At 36.0% G+C, this 20,202-nt stretch overlaps 1 protein-coding gene across 2 annotated transcripts; it reads left to right on the top strand.

The window, feature by feature from the left end:
* The first annotated feature begins 9,575 nt into the window (after positions 1–9,575).
* On the top strand, positions 9,576–17,208 carry LOC112278752 (protein kinase STUNTED). 2 transcript variants are annotated; one of them, XM_073532197.2, is made up of 11 exons: positions 9,576–9,670; positions 11,786–11,883; positions 12,211–12,329; positions 12,482–12,600; positions 12,958–14,019; positions 14,227–14,478; positions 14,645–14,805; positions 15,132–15,211; positions 15,396–15,543; positions 15,798–15,947; positions 16,163–17,208. In XM_073532197.2, exons 3-11 carry the CDS (start codon positions 12,301–12,303, stop codon positions 16,463–16,465), a joined length of 2,304 nt encoding a protein of 767 aa, XP_073388298.1. In that variant the 5' UTR covers positions 9,576–9,670; positions 11,786–11,883; positions 12,211–12,300; the 3' UTR covers positions 16,466–17,208. The 2 variants fall into 2 exon arrangements, with proteins under 2 accessions (XP_073388298.1, XP_024368233.1); XM_024512465.3 differs by having other exon boundaries at positions 9,651–10,982.
* The last annotated feature ends 2,994 nt before the right edge of the window (positions 17,209–20,202 follow it).

Genomic DNA, 20,202 nt, shown 5'->3' with positions numbered 1-20,202 from the left:
AGTCTCTAGTTTTCTAATCTTTAGCAATAGTTATTTTAATTTCTTCTTCATTAAATATATTGACTTATTTCTTTTTTATCTTTCTTTTAGAATTACCTTACTTATTTAGTTATATTCTTTGAGTTCTAGTCTTTGATATTAGGAGGCAATGTCCAATCACTAGAAGGTTTAACTACTATAGCAATTTAGTAAGTATATTTGGAGTTATGACTTGAATAATCAAAGTCAAATTTTCTTCAACTTAACCACTATATATCAACTATGGCATAATAACCTCCATACTACAAACACAAAAAAAAAAGAATTAAACAAAAATTTATTAACATTATTTTTATTTTTCTAATTTTTTACAAAAAAATAGAAAAAAAAAAAAAAAACAAACAAACAAACAAACAAACAAATAAATAAAATTTTAGTCATTGTTTCATATTTCTTCAATGACAAGCATAAATTTTATTAAAATAAATCTATGTTTAGAGTAGATCAACCACTAATTTGGCAGTAAGAAAAGAATTAAGGTACAATCAATGAGAAAAAAAATGTAAGAAAATAACAAGACTATGAAAGATAAGAGACCATTAAGTATACAAATATAATCAACCAAAATATTGATCAAAGAATAAAATAAAGAAGATATTTTTTATACAAGTCCTTGCTACAACAACTACTCTAAGAATTAATGATGTCTTCAATTCAAAGAACAAGAGTAAGAATGTGTAGCTCTACTGTAAGATACAAAGTGTAGCTAAGATCTGCAACTACATCATAGCAAAATAGATGTCAACTACCAACACAATTCCAAACACTTGCAATTGTAATAGACAAGAACATTGTAACAACACCACCCTTAAATACTAGAACAAGAGCAATAACTTAAACTACAAGACACCAAGGAAAATAAAGCTTGCTCAACAACCTATAAAAAAAATTAAAAGAGAGACTTGAATCTGTAAACCCCTCCTTAATAGAAATCCTTTTTACAAAAAAAATAGATGTGTTTAGCTATATTGTTATTTTTTTTAAGAAATATAATCTTCTGCCATTTTTCATAATCTTTTCACCTAGTTAGATAATTTTCTATCAGCATATCAAAAGCAATAAGAAACTTCTTAGTAAAATTATTGTATTTTCTACTGATGGTCAAAACTTTGGCTTTATCACCCTTAGATGTTACTTCAAAGACCATTCTAATTGACTTCTTGCACATGAAAAAATCACAACCATCTTCTTAAATTGGTTGATCTAATAACATATATTATTTTCTTTTTTAAAACTAATCTAAAGGAATTGCTAAAACATTTCTAGTGTAATACTATCCTCCTAACTACAACTATCATTTCTACTAAATTTGTAAAATCAATACTATTAAAGCAAAATTCATTACTTGCTTCTCTTCCAATTCTCTCAATAACTTAGAACAAAAGAATAAGTTTGATACCTTAAAAAATAATTACTAAAAAAATCAAATTAGAATTCTTATCAAGTTTTATCATTCTACCATTAATATTATATCTCTTACTCATTTGGAATTTTCTAAAATAACTCACTTAAAATTGGTTTTTTGGTACTCTATGTCTATTTTTAGTTCTAAACTTATTAATCTTATCTAAATCAACATGAATTGAGTAATTATATATTATTTAGTTGTGGTATTGTGGATTACTTTTTTGTCAATATACATGTTAATTTTAATTGTTTTAATATGAATTATGATAGAATGGAGCAATATATATTATATAGGTGGATTTTGTTGATGGTTAAGTTTTAGACATAGTTAACAAGATGTATCTATGTTTATATACATAGACAAGCATTTTCAATGGATTTATAATTATAAATGTAACAAATTTTCCATAGGGCTTATACATGTTTAATGTTTTATATATATATATATATATATATATATATATATTTAATTTTCATGTTAGATAGAAATTTTATATGCCACTATATAGTAAGATAAAACATATATAATATATATGAAAAGAAATTTTAATTTATTTTTTTAAAGAACAGATAATTTTTTGATAGAAGAAAAAATACCATTTAGAATCAACTTGAAGAAGATGTTTAGATTTGATTGAAAGAGTTTTTTTTTTTTTTTTTTTTTTTAAGTATGTAATACTAGGATATTGTAAGAATCAAAGGATTATGTAGGTCATGCATCAAAGATAAGGATTTATTTAATTATTCTCAAATTTGTTGATAAAATAATAAGTTATGCTTGTTTTTAATTGAAGTGCAATTAAGATGGAATTTTTTAGTTGATTTTTTATTTAGAAAAATTTATCATGTTTGAGTTTTTTTACTATTTTGAACTAAAATAATATTTTGCAAGAGAAATTGTACTTTAAAACATCTTCTTTCCTGCTAGTTCATCGGGAACACTCCACTTGTGCCGAAAAAAATTAAAAATTAAAAGAACTTAGTAAAATCTTGGCACCACAGAATAAAAAAGACAATTGTAAATAGCTCAAACTTGAATATAGAAAGACAATGCAATTTGATGGAAAGTTGTAGAAAAAAAACAAAACAAAACAAAAACAAAAACAAAAACAAAAAATCAGTCTACAATATGGTTGGAATTAAGTTCCTAAGAAAGCAAAGATCAAACATCGGCATTTTAGGAACAAACTTGTATAATGTATTCAAAATTTCTTTAAATAAAAATACAGGTAACGAAATACCACAACATTCATGTGTAAACTTTATATTACAACCAAGAGGTTTTTTCAAGCCTAAATAAAATATTTATTTAGAATTGATGTTTTTTTGAGTGTGTATATATACACACACATTACAAGTTCATGTGTGTGAGTATATATGCACAAAACATAGGCTTATGATCAGCTGTTCATAAGACGTCATATTTTGAAATTTGTAAAATTAATGTTATTTGAATGCGTGAACCTTTTTTTGCACTCATTTATGAACTTATTATAGATTCTTCAAAATCCGTCATTACAAAACAAATCTACTAATATTTTTTAGTAGAAACATGAAATTTTTGTTAATTTTCACACTTACATTTGTAATTGTGTAAAATCTTTTCTTTTCAAAAGAAGATTTGAATAAACAATTAATTTAAAACGAAGTAAATAATTTTATTATTTGAAAAAAAAAAAATATATATATATATATATATATACAAGGTTTTTTTTTCCCCAAAAAATTTATATACAAGAATGTACAAGGTTGTCATAAATTCTTGTTTATAAATTTATATACAAAAATTATATGCAAAAATGTATTCAAAAATATATACAAAATGTATACAAAAATTATATACATAAATTATATAAAAAAATGTATACAAAAATGTAAAAAATCTTGTATATAAATTTTTGTATACATTTGTATATAAATTTATATAACAAGAATGTAGAAGGCTCTGACTTACAAGGTTTTTTTTTTTTTTTTTTTTTTTTTTTTATATAATTTTTTTCCCCAAAAAATTCTGTTGAAATAGATGATAATTTTGCATGATAAGATCAAAAGCAAATGTAACACATGAGATTTTCTAAGGATGCTGTCCACCAATGTCGATGAAAAATAGCATTGTATGATTTTTCTTCATTTATTTATATCTAAAGCTTGATATGTATTAAAAAAACACATAAAAATATCAAATATTTTTAATATAAAATCTAAAGTCTAGTGAATAACCTTTATTACACATGTTCCAAAAGGTATTGATTTATTTCATACATACATACATACATACGTATGTATACTTTTCAATACACTAATTCTTACATGTTACTTGTCCTATTTATGGACCTTTCTTCAACGTGTTGTTTCTTTCTACAATACTACATTGTGATACAGAATGGTAGTTTTAATGGGTTAATCTTCATATTCATGCTAAAAATTCAATAAATTTAGGCAATTTTTGTAGTTCAATATTATGTTTCTATCCTACACCATGTGTTGTATATTCTAATACACAACAATTATTAGAAATTTCGTTTTTGCAATAAGTAGGTGTTTGAATACAAAAAAAACTGTAATGTACATCCTGAATGTTTGAAAATGCTGATATTCTAAAAGAAGAAAGTGTATCAATAGATTTTTGATGAAATTGCAAAGCCAAGTTATTATCTTTTAGCATCATGGTTTTGTTTCATTCCCTTGTTCGTTCATTCGTTCATTCATTCATCCACAATTCAACCCATTCGCCCAAACAGCATTATATTCATCCATATACATATTTCATCCATCTGCTAGTCACTCAGTTTTGCCCATTCTCATCCATGGAATGAAACTGTAGTGCAGTGAGCGAATGAATGAATAAATAACATGATCATTCAGTAATTAAACTGAGTTGGTCTACATTCCAGCAACGAGGCTCATTCCAATGTCCATTCCATCCTCGTCACTGAGTGCTGAAGAAACCTCACTATTCAATCGACTGGCTTGAGGCATCGCAACCATTAGATCTCAAGATTCGATCCTGCCCGTTAAATGATTTTTCTTTAAATATATATATATTAAAATAAAACAATAAAACTTTACAATCGTTTCAATAAAGTATGCGAAAAAATAAATATTTAATACAAAAATGAAATAAAGTAAAATGTAACCAATCCATATTTTATTCTTGTACAAAGAAAATGATCAATGATGAATCCTTGTTCATAAGATATTTGTATCTGAGGAAAAATTAATGCGTAAATCCTTTGAGTTGCATTAATTCTCACTGTTAACAAAAATATCATGTACATTGAGTGCTGTATGACATCACAAATATATTCTTTGAAGCAAAAGTGATGGTTGAAAATTGGAATTGAGAGGCAGCCCTGAACAAACTTCAGCACCATGTGAATATGGGCCAGTGCAAGACCATTGAGAAAGGGGTTCTGAGTTCCCAACCTGCCCGCCCCCATGGTTCCATTACGTTCCCTCCCTCCGTTCCAAGAAACCCAATCGGCGGTTGAGATTGAATCTGAAAGCAGGTGCGATTTGAAGGTCCACGGTGGCGGAGCGAGTCGATTGAGCATGGAGGTTAGGATTCCAGTTTCCATTCTATGTGCACATTCGCTACTATAAAGTAATATTATTTTAATGACGGTCACTATATATGTCTTACCACACGGGGAAATTACTAACGATATATATTCTTTTCTTAAACAGGAATCAATCGCTATCAATGTGTCATAACCCGATTTGGCCGACGGCGCTGCCTTTTGCTTGCACACAAAATTAGAACTCATTCAAGAGAATTTACCGTCTACTCATGAGAGATGCGAATACTTAAATGAGTTAAACTAGAGTTTGATACTAAATATTCTAAGGATCTATGCCAGAGAAGGAGAGGATGGAAAATAATGGACTGACGGGGTCTAAACTTGGGCTGGCTATTCAACTTTAGTCCAGTGGAGTCTTTTGCATTGGCCTTATATTAGTACATCGGCCATGAAAAAGTGAAAAATGCTCCCACCAACCGTTTTTCATATGTTGGCCTTAGTTCAGCCCCCTTCAATTCATTTTCCCCCTTTTAAAAATTATTTGTTTGGTGCACTGCCCAAAAGGATGACACTCCTTCACCTCTCTCTCTCTCTCACACACTCTCAGCAATAATTTTGGCACAACTCACAAGAGCCCCACATGCCACTTGGCATCATCTTCATCTCTCAACCAACCCAATAGAACCCACGCATGTCTCCCCCTATTTGTAAACTGAATAAGCATAAAAAGTCATTCGACATAATACCCAAAGTTAGACGAAATCCAACACCAACCAAATTGCCTCGCACGCACATATGTGGCTTTTTCGTAAAAATAGAATATGCCAGTGGTCATAACATTGAGATTCTAAGAGGGAGATATGGCATTAATAGTCAGCATTTGGGCAGCCCAGAATTCATTATTTCTGAGTTAAAGATCCCTCTCGAACTATGTTGTTGGATGAATGTGGACGAATGTCGTCCATTAGTAATATCACGTCCTTTTATTGATGCCACTCCATTAAGTTATGGTGGAACAAACAATTATTGGGACGGTAGATTCTGTACCTTTTTATAGATTTCCTTGTTTATGGTACAAGTTTATATGATATGTAGCTTACACACACACAAAAACATGGGTATGTGTATACTTTTTATATGGATGAATGATGCACAGTGCTGCACATATTTCTCTATGTATCTGTAGGGATAATAACAGACATATATTGCATGTGTGGGTGTCAACTGCATTCAATTTTCTTAGGAATTGCAAGAGGATTGAAACCTTTCAATTATTTGGGATTTGTCCCATTAGAAGTGGTACAAATAAGTGATTGAGAAAGGCAAAGACTGGGATGCTGTGTCAACAAAGTGTATCACTTTTATTCACATATAAGTGTCAAGTGTTCATTTCAGTAACCTTATGATTGGAAGTTCCATTGCCAAGTTTATAGACAAGTTGCTTTGTCACCTCCCCATCAATCATTTGTGTGCACCCTTTCAATTGAATGTGTTGTGAAGATTTGAAGTATGCAGTTGAATGAGAAATGCCAAAAGCTCTGCAGTTCTCAGAAGCATTATTATTACCCTTGCCAACTTGATGATGAAGATTTGGGGTTTGTTCTCTGGATTTCTTATCCAGAGTGCCCTGTCATGGGGACAGTCAGAAATGGTTAATTGGAGTATATCTTTAATGAAGAAACAGTTTTTGTTCCAAAGGGATTGTTCATGACATTTATTATTGCATTTTCTAAACTTGTTGCTCTCATTGCCCCAAACAAATAAATAAAATGTAAATGAGAAAATTCTTTTGTAGATGCACAAACATGTTTCACACTATTGCATTGATAGAAAAAACATTTGCTTTTGTATAGAGTTTTGCATGCTAAGGAATGTGTGAGGGGTTTAAGTTGCTACAAAAGGAATCCTCACTTTTTCTTCTAAGTTTTTCAAGGTCCTTGTCCTTCAAGCAATAAATTCTTGAAACATATAGCTTTTCTTTGAAGTTTTTCAAATTATTGGAGCTGCATCAAACCTTGTTCGTGGTGCATTGAAGTATGTTTTTTCATGGTTTGGCATCAGCTCTAGGTATAAAAATAGAATGATTGGCTCTAACTTCCTTACAAATCAATTGGAGGGATTCTCCTTCTTCTTCTTCTTCTTCTTCTTCTTTTAATTTTAATTTTAATTTTTTTATAATAAACATTTCAAATCATAATTGGCTTTGTTTTCTTTCTTTTACTCATTTCAAAGCATCCTTGACTCCATGCACAAGGAAAGTTTGAAGCTGCTTCCTTCTTTCACACACCAACAGACATGTGCACACACACACACTCACATACATGCATGCATTTTTATATATATATATATATATATATATAACAAACAAACATTGTGCACTAATACCCTGCTCTATTCTCTTCATTATTTTATCTTATCAATTTGTTGACACAAAAAGCAAAGTGAAGCTTGAAATATGGTCTAAGTTCAGTACAGAATGTTTGTATTAACCATCTTTAGAAGCAAGTTTTGACAACTTTGTGAAAGTGAAGACTAGAGAGCATTGAAAAAGCTAGATCAGGTTAAGAGTTGGATTCTGCCTCCCTATCCTTTTTACTGTTACTAATCCACACTCTACAGGCTAGACTGACCTTTATTCACATAGGCATATGCACATTTTGTTACCTCAGAGTGTTAAGCATTCAACATGCTTCTGAACTTAGGACGATTTTCACTATTTCTTTTGATGAACACTGTGGATTTTTTTTGCAGATTCCAGTGTTGCAGTTGAACAGCAGGATAATAAAAAATAAAAATAATAATACAATGAAAACGTGAGGGGAGATAATACTGAAAAAGATTCAGAAGTGGTAGTACCCAGGATGATTGATAATTGGGAAACCCTCACAGAAGCCATTCTGGAAGAAGAATTTCAACGCACATACTGCAACGGTAGCTTGCGCGATTAGTTGTTGCATCGAAACCAGCTCACGGATGACCCTTCACGAAATTACTCTTAAAAACAACGCCGAGGAAATTACGAGGGGAAAAAAAAAAAAAAAAAAAAAAAAAAAAACTTCTTGAGAATCTTTGAATTTGGAAAATGGGGTCATTTCAGATGCCGCACCCTGTCAACCTCAATCTTGGCTACAGATCCGAGCTTTGTGCTCTTCTTTTTCACACCTTAGACAAAGCTTGAGTATGTTTCTCAATCCAGAACGCTGTTGTGTACAACAGCAATTTCAGACCGTGACAATGTGACCCACTGAGACAAAGCTTTCGAAGCTCATGAAGGTTCTCGTGATAAAGTAATGAAATAAAAGGAGAGAGAGAGTCTTGGTTGTGTCAGTTCGAAGCATCCACAGGTTTTGATTAAAAAACACACACACCACTAATTGCTTTTTCCAGCTGCAGCCACTTTGTATGGGCATGTCGTGAAGAGCAGCGACGCAAAGCCGGAATTGCTCCCCGCATAAGAGTTTCATGCACAAGTGGGCCTGCGACGTGTAATAAATTCTCTCCATTTTGAGGCTTTTCCAGTCATCGCTTCGGACAGGCCCCTCGCTACAGTTCCAAGCTGCTGCTTTTTTTTTTTCTACTTCGGAAACGACTAAGGAAAGCGCCTTCTGTGCTTTTGTAAGGGCCCGAAGGGTCTAAGAAAAGGAGTCGTAATACGAATCAATAATTGACCAATCTTCGCGGGGGCGGCATGTTCCCAAGGTGGTTCTAACACTGCATCGAATCTCGTGGATGCTGGAGTTTATTTCTAAATTACGAAGAGCTATTATCCACACTTACAAACCTTACTTTTGTTCGTTAACTTAAACCTCTGGTTTAGAGCCTCGATTCTATCCTGTGCAAGGGATGAATGCAATTGCGGATGTGGGTTCCTGGATACAGATCTGCTCTGCAGCTGTTGATGCGCCTGAGCTTCTGTGTCAGTGACGAAGGTCATTGTGGTGGCACCGAGTTGTTGGTTAGGTTTCCTGTACGTCGGAGGCTTCATGATTTTTACTGTACTGATACGGTCAGGATAGGGCCCATCTGGTATGGGGTAAGGGGAATGACCCCCATGATCGCGATGCAGGAGTTGATTGAGTTGCTGGCCGAGTTCTGAGAGATGTGCTGCCGAGGAGAGCTCGGTGATGGGAGAGTGAATTGTCGTGAGGTGTTATTTCAAAGGGGGTAGGGTGGGGTGCATCTGACAGCGCTGGTTAATTACGACGCTGAGTTTGCCGGAGGCGTTCTTACATGACCCTCACATGATTGTTCCGCCTCTCTGCAGTTTCTGACATCACTGGCTTGCTAATTTACTCCACTGTCCTGTTCTCACGGTGACGGATTTGTCTCATTGAATTCTTTATGGTGAGAAGGAACCATATCCTCCTTGTCTTGCGTGCACCTTCTTCTCCAATGCGTTAACTTTTTTGTGACTGGCAGGAGACAGTTTCTCGCCCCTTGCACAAAGGACGCTCCATTCATGAGTGTTGTGTTATTGCGTGGCAGACATCTCAGAATGCTCTGCACTAAGGGGAAAAATACAAAATAAAATAATACTCCCTGTAATTAGATCCAGGTTACACATATTCACATGGCTTGTGGAGTTACCCGTTGAACGAGCTTCTCCTGCTCGGAGAGAGGAATTTGGCTCACACTGCGTGTCAAATCACGAGATGGATGCTTGCGTTGATGAGAGTGTCAAGTGAACAAAGACCGGTAAACGAGTAAGTTCTTCGGGAAGCATTATCTAGTACGCAAATGCGTAATTTATAACCCGATTTTGTATGCAATACTCACTCCCTCTGTGCAGTGTAAGTGGTCTTCAGAACATGAGATAAGTCCAGCTCTTGCAAAACATATAGGTGAATCATTATGTATATTGCTGTGTGCTATCGCTGATAGGGGTGAGTGGGTGAGGAGTGGCTGCAGGAGGGTGATTTGAGAGATGGTTTGAGCTCTGAACTGCAATTGTTGTACTTGTGAGGGAGGGAGTGAGTTCACGTTTCAGTGTGCTTGGATTGATGAGTGGACGTTTCAACTTCCTCGACTTGCGAGCTGCGAGGTTGAACTAGTTCTGCTTTTTAATGGTGACTGTCCTTCTTACTGCAACTCGCATGTTAGTCGAATTCACTCTTTTCATCTCTCAGTATCCTTCCGCGCTCCCCGAGGAAGCATCCCTTTCATTGCAGGTCCTTTTTTGTGAGCCTCGAGGCCATGGCCTCAAGTACTTGATCTTGTTAAGTGCTCAGGCAGATTACTGACGCTTCGGTCTCTGTCCCTCTGTCTATCTCTCTTTCCCTCCCCCCCTTTCTGTCTGTCTGTCTGTCTGTCTCTCTCATTGTGATTGACTTTACCTCGGTTGAGTTGTTGCTTTGAGATTGCGTCTTTAGTACGAGCGTATACGACTGGAACACCCACTTCTGAGGGTGTTTGTTTGTTTTCTGATAAGAAGAATGCTCTGAATTGCCTTGCACCTTCTCCTCTGTTGGCTGCTCAATTGCTCACCTCTGTCCTCCAGTTGATTGTGAGAATTTGTACAAGTGTCCACTCTTGGTAGTTCGAGAATGCGATTGTGTAATCGAACGATATGCACAGAATTCCACGGTTCAATCAAAGAACATCATTCCTACAGAACCGCAATAGAAGCGTAGGTTGCCAAGATCATAGCAACCTTAGAGAAGCTCTTGCAGAATTGCGCGGTTCAGGAGAGTGAGGTGCATAGCTATGGAGTAGATTGGGCAACTGGCGTGATGGATACGAATAGCGTAATGGATGTCGGAACATACCATCATACCATGAGGTGTGCGACGAGGAATGGAAAGAAGACAATTGGCGTTACGGGGCAGTACGAGGAACAGGAAAGTGATGGCAAAAGGAAGAAGAGGAAGAAAGCGCTTCCAGAGGGTAGAAAAATTATCGTTGGCATGAAGCTCGCTGCGTCGTGCAGAGAGGTTTTGACGTGGACCATTGCTAAGGTTGCGCACCCTGGTGACCTTGTAATTGCCCTCCATGTTGCTCTCTTCCCAGCACAGTCAGGTAACAGCGATCACACTAAGCGCTTGTCGACCATTTGTGCTCGCATCCGCGAAACCGTCCTGATCATGTGTAACTAATAGAAAGCAAGTTTTGGCGGGATTAGCTGTAACGTTGTCTTGGAATTGTTACTCGTTATCTGAAGACCTGGTTTTCCAGCAGCTTCAATCTTCAGAATCGCAGATCGAGGAAAGAGTCTGAGTAGGATTTTTTTTCAGTATTCATGCTCCAGTGGAAAACAAACTACGGAACTGTATTCGAATTTTGGTTGATTTGGAGAAGATGATAGAGTTCTTACAGGTGCTGAGAAGCGCAGGAAGTTTACGTTAGTAATGAGATATATCAACCCGAGACATTTTGGAAACCGAGCATGGGCCAGCTCATATTGATGGATACGATTAGCGTGGTGCTTTCACTCAGTGCAGCTTGGCTTGGTATAGGCATATTTTGAAACGCTGCGAGACTGCGATCAAGTAGTAGGATTCTTCTGTCAATCACTGATGTCTCCATGGAGGCCTTGATTTGTGGCTCTCTTCTGCTCATCGTAATTCTAAGCCCTGGATTTTTACACACTAGACGTGGTGTTCTCTCTTGTCTGCTTAGAAAATACGTGCTCCATTGCAAATTAAAGTGTCGAACCAGTTCATAGAAGTCGAATCCTCTTCAAAACGTTCGTGGTTCCCTCTGCGAATTCTTGCATTAACAGATCATCCGTCTCCAGGGCTTTAATGCAAATTTGTGAAACAGTCTCCTCCGTCCTTGGAGTTCCAGCAATTGCAACTAATGCTAATTCGTGCCCATTTCAGGTTCTAGGGGTGAAGAAGTTTGCGCAAATCAACAACAGTTGGCTACCTCTTTACGCAACGTCCTTTCAGTTTACGAAGGCCTCTGCACCCTCAAACAAGTACGCCTTCTTGCCCTTGTCTGGCAAAAAAAGTCAGCTGAATAGAAGAATTCGTTTCAGACCTAATTTTAAGTCTCTTTATTCCATGTCTTGAATGTTTCCAGTGTACGTAATATCTCATGATGTTATCAAATTCTGTTCTTAAATCTATCTATTACATGGCCATGGCTAAGCAATAGCCGCTGGATTTTGTTCCACCAAATCGTCGACTGTATCTGAATGTTTGTATATTTGCAATTGCGGTGGTTTGCATTGTGTCTGTTTGATCATGTTACGCGGAGACCGCAGCGATTGAGCTCATGCAAATGCTTTGATTGTGCCTGATAGATCAAACTGCAGTTGGAGATTGTAAACGGAACCAAGGCTAGGAAAACACTTGTAGAGGAGGCGCGCACATACGATGCATATAAGTTGATTATGGGGACCACCAGGCAGCATGCAGCAGGGTATGTTATCTTGCATTCTTCACGTGCTTGACCTTGGCCTGATATCCCTGAATTTTACAAGGGAAGCACAGGGGCATCTGTTCGAAGCGGTTCGTCTTATTATAATGTGAATTGATCTCCAGCCCGTTTGATCTTGTGACAAATTCTTGCAGATGGAGTGCTTCTCTTGGAAAATACTGCATAAAGCGGCTTCCGTCTACATGTTCAGTCATAATTGTTGATCAATGGAAAATTATGTTCGATAAAAGGGGCACGCAATTGGAGACCTCTGGTGAGCTCGTCACCTTTTTCTTGTAATTTTTGTTGGTTGCGAGGACTATGTGAGCAAAGCCAGGGTAACATGTCCGTTAAAAGATATCAAACCTTTGCCACAAGATTAGACAGTTTGTCGGCGTTTTTATTCAAGTTCATGAGTCTCGTCAAGTTAAGTCTACCGATGGGCGACTCTGTCGTCTATTTGATATGATGGAGAGTTACTACTGGTAAGGTTTACCTCCTTCCTAACCGTCCCATGTTGCATCCTGACAATCTTTTACTATTAGCTGTAATGTGTACAGTTGAACGCTCTAGCGATTGGAGTAAGAATCGCGTGTCACATGGTTAACATGATCTATTGGCGTTTTCGCAGGGCCCTCAATGATGAAAATTCTTCGGCGGAGTGTGAAAAGCTTTGGAAGGAGCAGGAAAGTGTCCATAGCTGTATCATGCATCGATGATGACGGCACTGCATCCACATCTTCCACACCGACTACAACTGAGAAGAAGGATGGCATTGTTGTAGACTGCGACGATCGCGTCAGTGTTCATGATTCTGATTGTACTTCGTCATCTAGCTCAACAATGTTGCATGAGGGCACGACCGGATCGAGGTCAAAGTCAGGCTCAGGTTCGCCGAACAGTGTCCTTCCATCCAATCAAATTGAAAGCGCATTGAATGATTTCGAGGCATTTCGTTTGTCATATTCAAAGCGTCGATTAGAAGGTTCGATCTCGAAACGGACGAACTCCTTGAGGATTGAAAGGCAAAATCTGCAGCGACTTTGTGGTGGTGAAGGTGACGGTGATGAAGACGATTCCGTTGAAGAGTTGGACCCTTACCCGACGGAAGTATACAATTCTGATGATAATGAATCAAGATGTTCCATGCCCGTTTTTACTGAAAAGACAGTTGCGGAGACTATGACGCCCCCTGAGATTGAAGCAGGCATCCAGAAAGGTTGGCCTCTCGTCAATCACTCTTTCAGAGACGATAAATTGTCTAAGACCTTAATATCTCTTGAGACTGATGAGCCTGTGCAGAGAGGCTGGCCCCTCATGCATCGTTCTTTAAGTCGTGAGAACTTCAACCTGCCCTTAGGTCCGACGCTGGACCGAAGCATGTCAGTTGTAAATTGGGCGTTGCAATTACCTCAGCGAAGTGGAGAATTCGCAGATAGAGTTAGTATTACCAATGATCTCCGGAAAGATGGCAACTATTCTACTCACATGCAATCTGGTAGAGAGGATCAATCCTATTCCGCTAAAGTCAGTGTTTCTTTTAGCCTACCACATGTCAGGACACGTACAATGGGCCGATTCGAACCCGACCGGCTAGTGTCCGTAACAGGTAGAATTCATCAATTATGCCGAGACCGTCCACGAATTTATACGTATGAAGAGCTTGACGCGGCAACTTCGGGCTTCTCTCCAAGTACGTCAATCTCCAATTTAACATTTTCTCGTTGAGGAACTTCACAACTGTTTCTTCTGGCTAATACCGGCGTTCTTAGTTACTCGTGTCACAAAACGTACGATTAATTGGTATTCTAAGATGATATATTGTTCTCAGTACCGAATAATATTTGCTTGGCTTGTTGAGAAATTATACATGCTCATTGACGAGGTTATGATTGCTCAGGTAATTTGATAGGGATTGGTGGCGGGAGTCAAGTATTCCGTGGCACGACATCCGATGGCCGACTCGTAGCTGTCAAGCTGTTGAACCAAGGACGACCACAAGCACAGGAAGAGCTTCTCACTGACATTGAGATCAACAGCTCACTGAAGCATCGTCACATTGTTCCATTACTCGGCTATTCTGTAGATGCCAAACATCTCATCCTTGTTTACGAATTTCTTCCTAATGGAAACTTGGACGATCACCTTCATGGTACTACATTTTATTTCTATCCAAATCTAAGCGTCTTTAAATTGGAATTTCTATACTACAAATTTATGGTTTACAAACTTTGTTTTGTTTTGTTTTGTTTGTTTTTCAGGTGTATTTGTGTGTGAAATTTTCTAAACTTAACCCGGAAATGGGATTGTGATTCTAGGTGGCAAGGACTCAGCTGTGATTCCATGGGAAGTTCGCTATAGGATTGCTGTTGGGATAGCTCAGGCCTTGGACTACCTTCATGATGGATGCCCCCGGCCAGTTGTGCACAGGGATGTCAAAGCATCCAATATTTTGTTGACTTCAACCTTCGGTGCCCAGGTAAGCCCGAGTGACAATCCACATTGTGACTAGGACTTTTACTGGAACGAAACTGGTTAGTATGGAAGAGAACTTAAGTTACACTTGAGCAAATATATACCTTGTGGCATGTGAAATCTCTGCTAAAGGTGGATAAACTAACACGTAAATGCCGGATTATCGTTTGGTAATCTTGATTAGATCCGCCGAAAAAGAATAGCATGACCCTTGCACTAGATGGCCATATTTAGTTTAAGGGTCTGGTTTTCCTTGGTCAAGCGTGTAAAAGAGAATCTGAAACAAAATGTTACTACATTCGATTTTCTTGATGAGTCGTTGTTGTGCAGCTGTCGGATTTTGGACTGGCGAAATGGGCTCCTACAGACACTCCATTTATTAGATGTAATGATGTAGTGGGCACGTTTGGGTAACATCTCGTGACACTTCGTATTTGCACGTAATGAAATTTAGATAGTTATTGAGTATTTTTTTACGCTGAACAAACTGTGTTGCAATAATGGTGACGGATGGAGGTTGTAAGAGGAAGCTCACTATGCTCTTGTCTCTCGCATTAGAGAATTAGATTTGAGCTATGAATTGTTTGTGTGCAGCTATTTGGCTCCCGAGTACTTCATGTATGGAAGAGTGAACGAGAAAACCGACGTATACTCCTTTGGTGTGGTCCTTCTCGAGCTCCTTACTGGTCGGCAGCCAATTGACACAACTAGGCCAAAAGGCCAAGAAAACCTTGTTCTTTGGGTATGGTGATATGCTTGCACAATAAGGAGTTCCCATGATGACATTGTCATTCTGTGACGTTTCTCTGAGGCCTTCGGAAATGTATTAATTACTGTTACACGAAAGAAAATTATCAATGAAGCCTTTTTTGCAGTAGTTCAATTTTACATAAATTAGGCAGATGAATGTGAATTACAAGACTGACTTGAGAACATTGGAGCGCTGTTGTTATAGTTTTCTTTGATTCTAATCTAAGTACGGTTGTTTTGATTCAGGCGCGGCCATTGCTAGAGGAGAAAAACATTGACATATTGGCTGATGCCCGACTCGATGGTGAATTCGACGTCGACGAACTCAAAAGCCTGATGCTTTCAGCTGCACTTTGCATCCGCCACTCTGCTCAGCGAAGACCACGGATGAACACGGTAAGTTACTCGTTTACGCTCGGGAACGTAAGCACAGCCTATTTGACGCGGGGAAATACCACGTTGTATGTGGTGAACCTTATGCAATTAGATTATCTGCAGCTGACCATTGTAGTATTATCTTAGTGAACGGTGCAAGAATTGGACGTGTGATATGATACCTTGAAAATGAAGTATTCAAATAATGTAGATACTGCCACGTTTGTACCGTGTAGATACTCAAAATCTTGTCTGGAGAAGGTGAGAGTCTTGGCTACTGGCCACGGCAGGGACTCATCAACAAGTCAATGGACATGGAGGATGCTAGCAACAATTTGGTGGATGGGGCTGCGGATTATGGCGAGACAGACATCCGGACTCACTTGGCACTTGCAATGCTCGGAGTTGATGATGGGGTCGACGATGAATCTTCCTTCCATGACCATGATCCAAACGGGATGCCCGCTCCTCATTCTAGCGCTTACCTTGAAGAGTATCTGAAGGGCCGGTGCAGTCGGTCGACAAGCTTCAACAGTTAAACATCGTCTTCATTCTGTATATCAAACAATTCGCGTCCGAGAATTCGATTCAATCTGGATTTTAACCAGATGCTGAATGTCTGAATGATTGAAAGCTCCTCGGGTATGTTCTTTCTGCATTCAAAATTCATATACTCTCATTTCATGCAAGCTTCGTTGCTCTTCATCCCGAGGTATCATGATGGTGTGAAACTTAGTCACACTTGAGCAGACGAGGCACTCCTTCAAGCTGGCCACCTGATATTGGGAGAATCCTCTAGGTCAGCGTGAAGCAAACAATGACCTGCGCATTTCATCATCGCAGTGTTTCTTGAGTGAGACTTACTGCCAAGTATTCAGAGCGTCCAAACCCATCTTTCAGAGCAGAATCTGCTCAGGTCCCAGCGAAGTTTGGAAACATTGTAGAAGTTTATGTAGTATACACCCAGTAATTTTGCCCAGATTGAAATAGATGTACCCATTTCCGACCGTCCCTAGCCGGAAGAGCTTCGGGAAAGAGTTGGATTAAGATACGCTGAGAAACATGTTTCTTAGGCCTTTGAAAGAGTCGAAGGTCCAATGTTGATACAGAGCCTTGAAGCGCCAGAGCTCCAACTGACAATGACAACCAAGTCATTGTGTTGGTTCGTGGAGCGTAAGAAGGGGAGAGAGGAGACTAGGATTAACACTTACATGGCTGTACCAAGACCATGATATATACTTCTGATTCAATATTGACTGTTTGGTCAAGTATTCAAACCCAATTATTTGTTTGAAAGTTTGTTTCTATTTTTACTTTAGATTACTTATGTATTTTATGTTTCTTTCTTAAGTATCATATATAAGAATAAGATATTTAATGGCTTGCATTCCATCTAAATCTTTATGAATAGAATTTGATAAATTATTGTCATTTCAATTGCACATGCATGTGTATATATATATATATATATGTATATATATGTATATATGTATATATATGTATATACACCAATATGTCTTTAAAAATTAGAAAAAAATTAAAATTGTGTTAGAGAAACTTAAAATTGGAATCTCTTCAAAAAAATAATTTCTTCTCAGTTATTCTGTACATATCACTATAAATTTAATTTAGAAAAAATATAAAAGATAAAAAAATATGTGTTCAATAACAAATAAATTAAAAATAAAATCTATATATGTATGTGTGTATATGTATATATATATATATATATATACACACAAGCATATAAAAAATGAAAGTGAATTTGAAATTTATAAAAAAATAGATGATTCATTTGAATATAGTGATTGTTTTATTTTTATTTGATGATGTTAATGTCATCACAATTTTTGCTATTACAATTAAACCACTCACTTGCTTGACATATTTATTGAGATTTTTATTCCAATAAATGGATTTGTTAATATTTTAAATATTACTTTTTAACATTAGTTGAAAAAAGATTTATTCTTATTAATAACCTTGATAAAGGATGTAAGTGATAAGTAGTGAATAGCGGGTTGTAGTAGCAATAGTTAAAATTGTGGTGACAGTAGTAGTATTCTTTTTATTTAGGGAAATGTTAAAATGGTCCAAGCTTTTATTAAATTGATTCATCCAACTTAACCATCATGAAAAAAAATTGATCTCTAGATTCTATTCTCTACTATTGGATTAGCAACAAATAAAAACCATCCACATTCATTACCATCCTAATCTGAATTCAAAGATCAATCATAGAAATTGTCTAAGTTTTTGCCTCCTATAGAAAAATCCTACATTTGTATTTGAAAGGGATTTGGAGAGAAGTTCTAATTTAGTCTTTTCTCCACACCTACCATATTTATGATGTTCTTGCTTTTTTAGTTTAAAATTGGTATGTGTTGAATAATTTTTTGATTATTTTATATTAATAGTATCAAAGTAGATAATCTTATGTCTAATGAACTTGCATTAAATTTCAAATATTTTAATTAATATTTTGCGGTCTTGACTTTGAGATTCATTAAATTGGTGGTTCAATTCCAAAGGGACATCTTTCTTCAACTTGGGAGATTTATGAGACTTTTTAGATGAATGGAGTGCATACAGGGCTGGTATGCCTTTGACGTTGAATAGTGATGAGAGTGTGGTGTAATATTATGTACCTTATTTTTTGGCCTTTTAGTTGTATACAATGTTATCTTAGCAAGTAGATCAGCCTACAAGATACAAGTGAAAAGATGTTTGTATATATATGTAAATTCTAGGAGGCTGAAAAGTTGTGGGTTTATGAGTTGAAATTGTTGAGTGTGTCCTTTTAGAAGCTCTACTTGTTCTAATGGTTGTCTACAGCTAAAGTAGAAGTTGTCCATTGTTGTAGAAAGACAATCTGCTTTTAAAAAATATGGAACCTCTGTTGCTATTAATTGTCCTACTTTCTTATAATTTAAAAAAAATATATATATACAGTATCCAATGCAACACAAATCCTTTATAAATTCCCTTGCTCCTTATACTGCCAACAAATCCATTCATTAAATATTTATAAAATAAATATGAGTGAGAAAAACCTTCTTTGAGAGTCTTTATATCTTTTTCCAAAGAAGGTTGCTATCCTTTCAAAATCCTAAATCTTATCCTATTCCTAAATTCTAAATCCTATGCCTAGTCCTTAAACCATACTTTTAAATCTTAAATCCTAAATTTGATTTATTCAAAGTTTATTTATTTAAAAGAAAAAAAGTAAGATCAAGGATTCCAAAAATTAATCTCATTTCACTTTAGCCACTACCAACTTATAGCTCATTCTTTTTTAAAGAAAGCTATATATCAATCTATCAAAAAAATAAATATATAGAAGGCATGGATATAACACATCATACTACTATTAAAAAAAAATTCTTGCTCTTATCCATAGGCAATAAATGTCCTTGTTACCTAAAATAATTTCCTAATGTAAGTATTGTAAGGCCAACCTTCTAAATATCCTCAAGAAATAAATTGAGGATTTTGAAAGAATATTCTTTTTTTCTTCTTCTGTATGTCATTATAGGGATTCAAATCCATGACCTCCTAATTACCATCTTAATATCTTATCATCCATCCATCTCTACAAGCTCCGAGTTGCTACGTGATATCAAAAGCCTCAATTTTGCTTTCTATAAGTTTGTTGCTTGACTTCTTATCCTTTTTAAAATCTCTATTTCTTTTAAATTATAATTTTTTTAAACAAAAATTTGTACATGTTATCAAGAGGGCGAGCCTCTTCAACAAAACATAGTGTCGTGTTGTAATACAACTATATTGTGAAAATATAAAAAAATTAATTTTTAATTAATATTCAACTATCTTGGTTCAATAAGAACTTAAGACAATTAAGAAAGGCTTTATGAAAGTATCTTAGGTTATTTACTTATCTTAATAGCTAGTATATAAAAGTTAGCTATTAAATTTTCTTTTTAGATTGTAGAAACTCTTTTACTACCTTAGGAAAGCCATAAATTGATATAAAAAAAAAAAAGTAAATGAGGTAGATAATTGATATGGTTGATATTAGATTAAAGATGAATTAGGATCATGCTTAAAAATCCCTAAGATAGGTTGGATTGATATTTAAAAAGAATTGGTTGCCAACTAGGGTTAAAATCAGATTCCGAGGTACAAAATTACGCATCTACATTGATTCTAAGGTTTTTTGTAAATCAAAGAGTAACATTTGAGAGAAGACTTTATAAAATTTCTTGAAGCATTGATTTTGAGCAATTTGAGTTTGTAATCGCTTTGTAAGAGCTTT

This window comes from Physcomitrium patens, chromosome 2, assembly GCF_059467195.1.
Source record: "Physcomitrium patens ecotype Gransden chromosome 2, ASM5946719v1, whole genome shotgun sequence".
Taxonomy (NCBI): Eukaryota; Viridiplantae; Streptophyta; class Bryopsida; order Funariales; family Funariaceae; genus Physcomitrium; species Physcomitrium patens.
Note: the sequence above shows the minus strand (reverse complement) of the source record. Positions and strands in the feature narration are given on the sequence as shown.

Coding starts and splice junctions, on each gene's coding strand:
- LOC112278752 (XM_024512465.3), top strand. CDS start 10,697: ATGGATACGAATAGCGTAATGGATGTCGGAACATACCATCATACCATG. Junction 10,983..11,785: donor TCTCTTCCCAGCACAGTCAG/GTAACAGCGATC, acceptor TGCCCATTTCAG/GTTCTAGGGGTGAAGAAGTT. Junction 15,948..16,162: donor GAAGACCACGGATGAACACG/GTAAGTTACTCG, acceptor TGTACCGTGTAG/ATACTCAAAATCTTGTCTGG.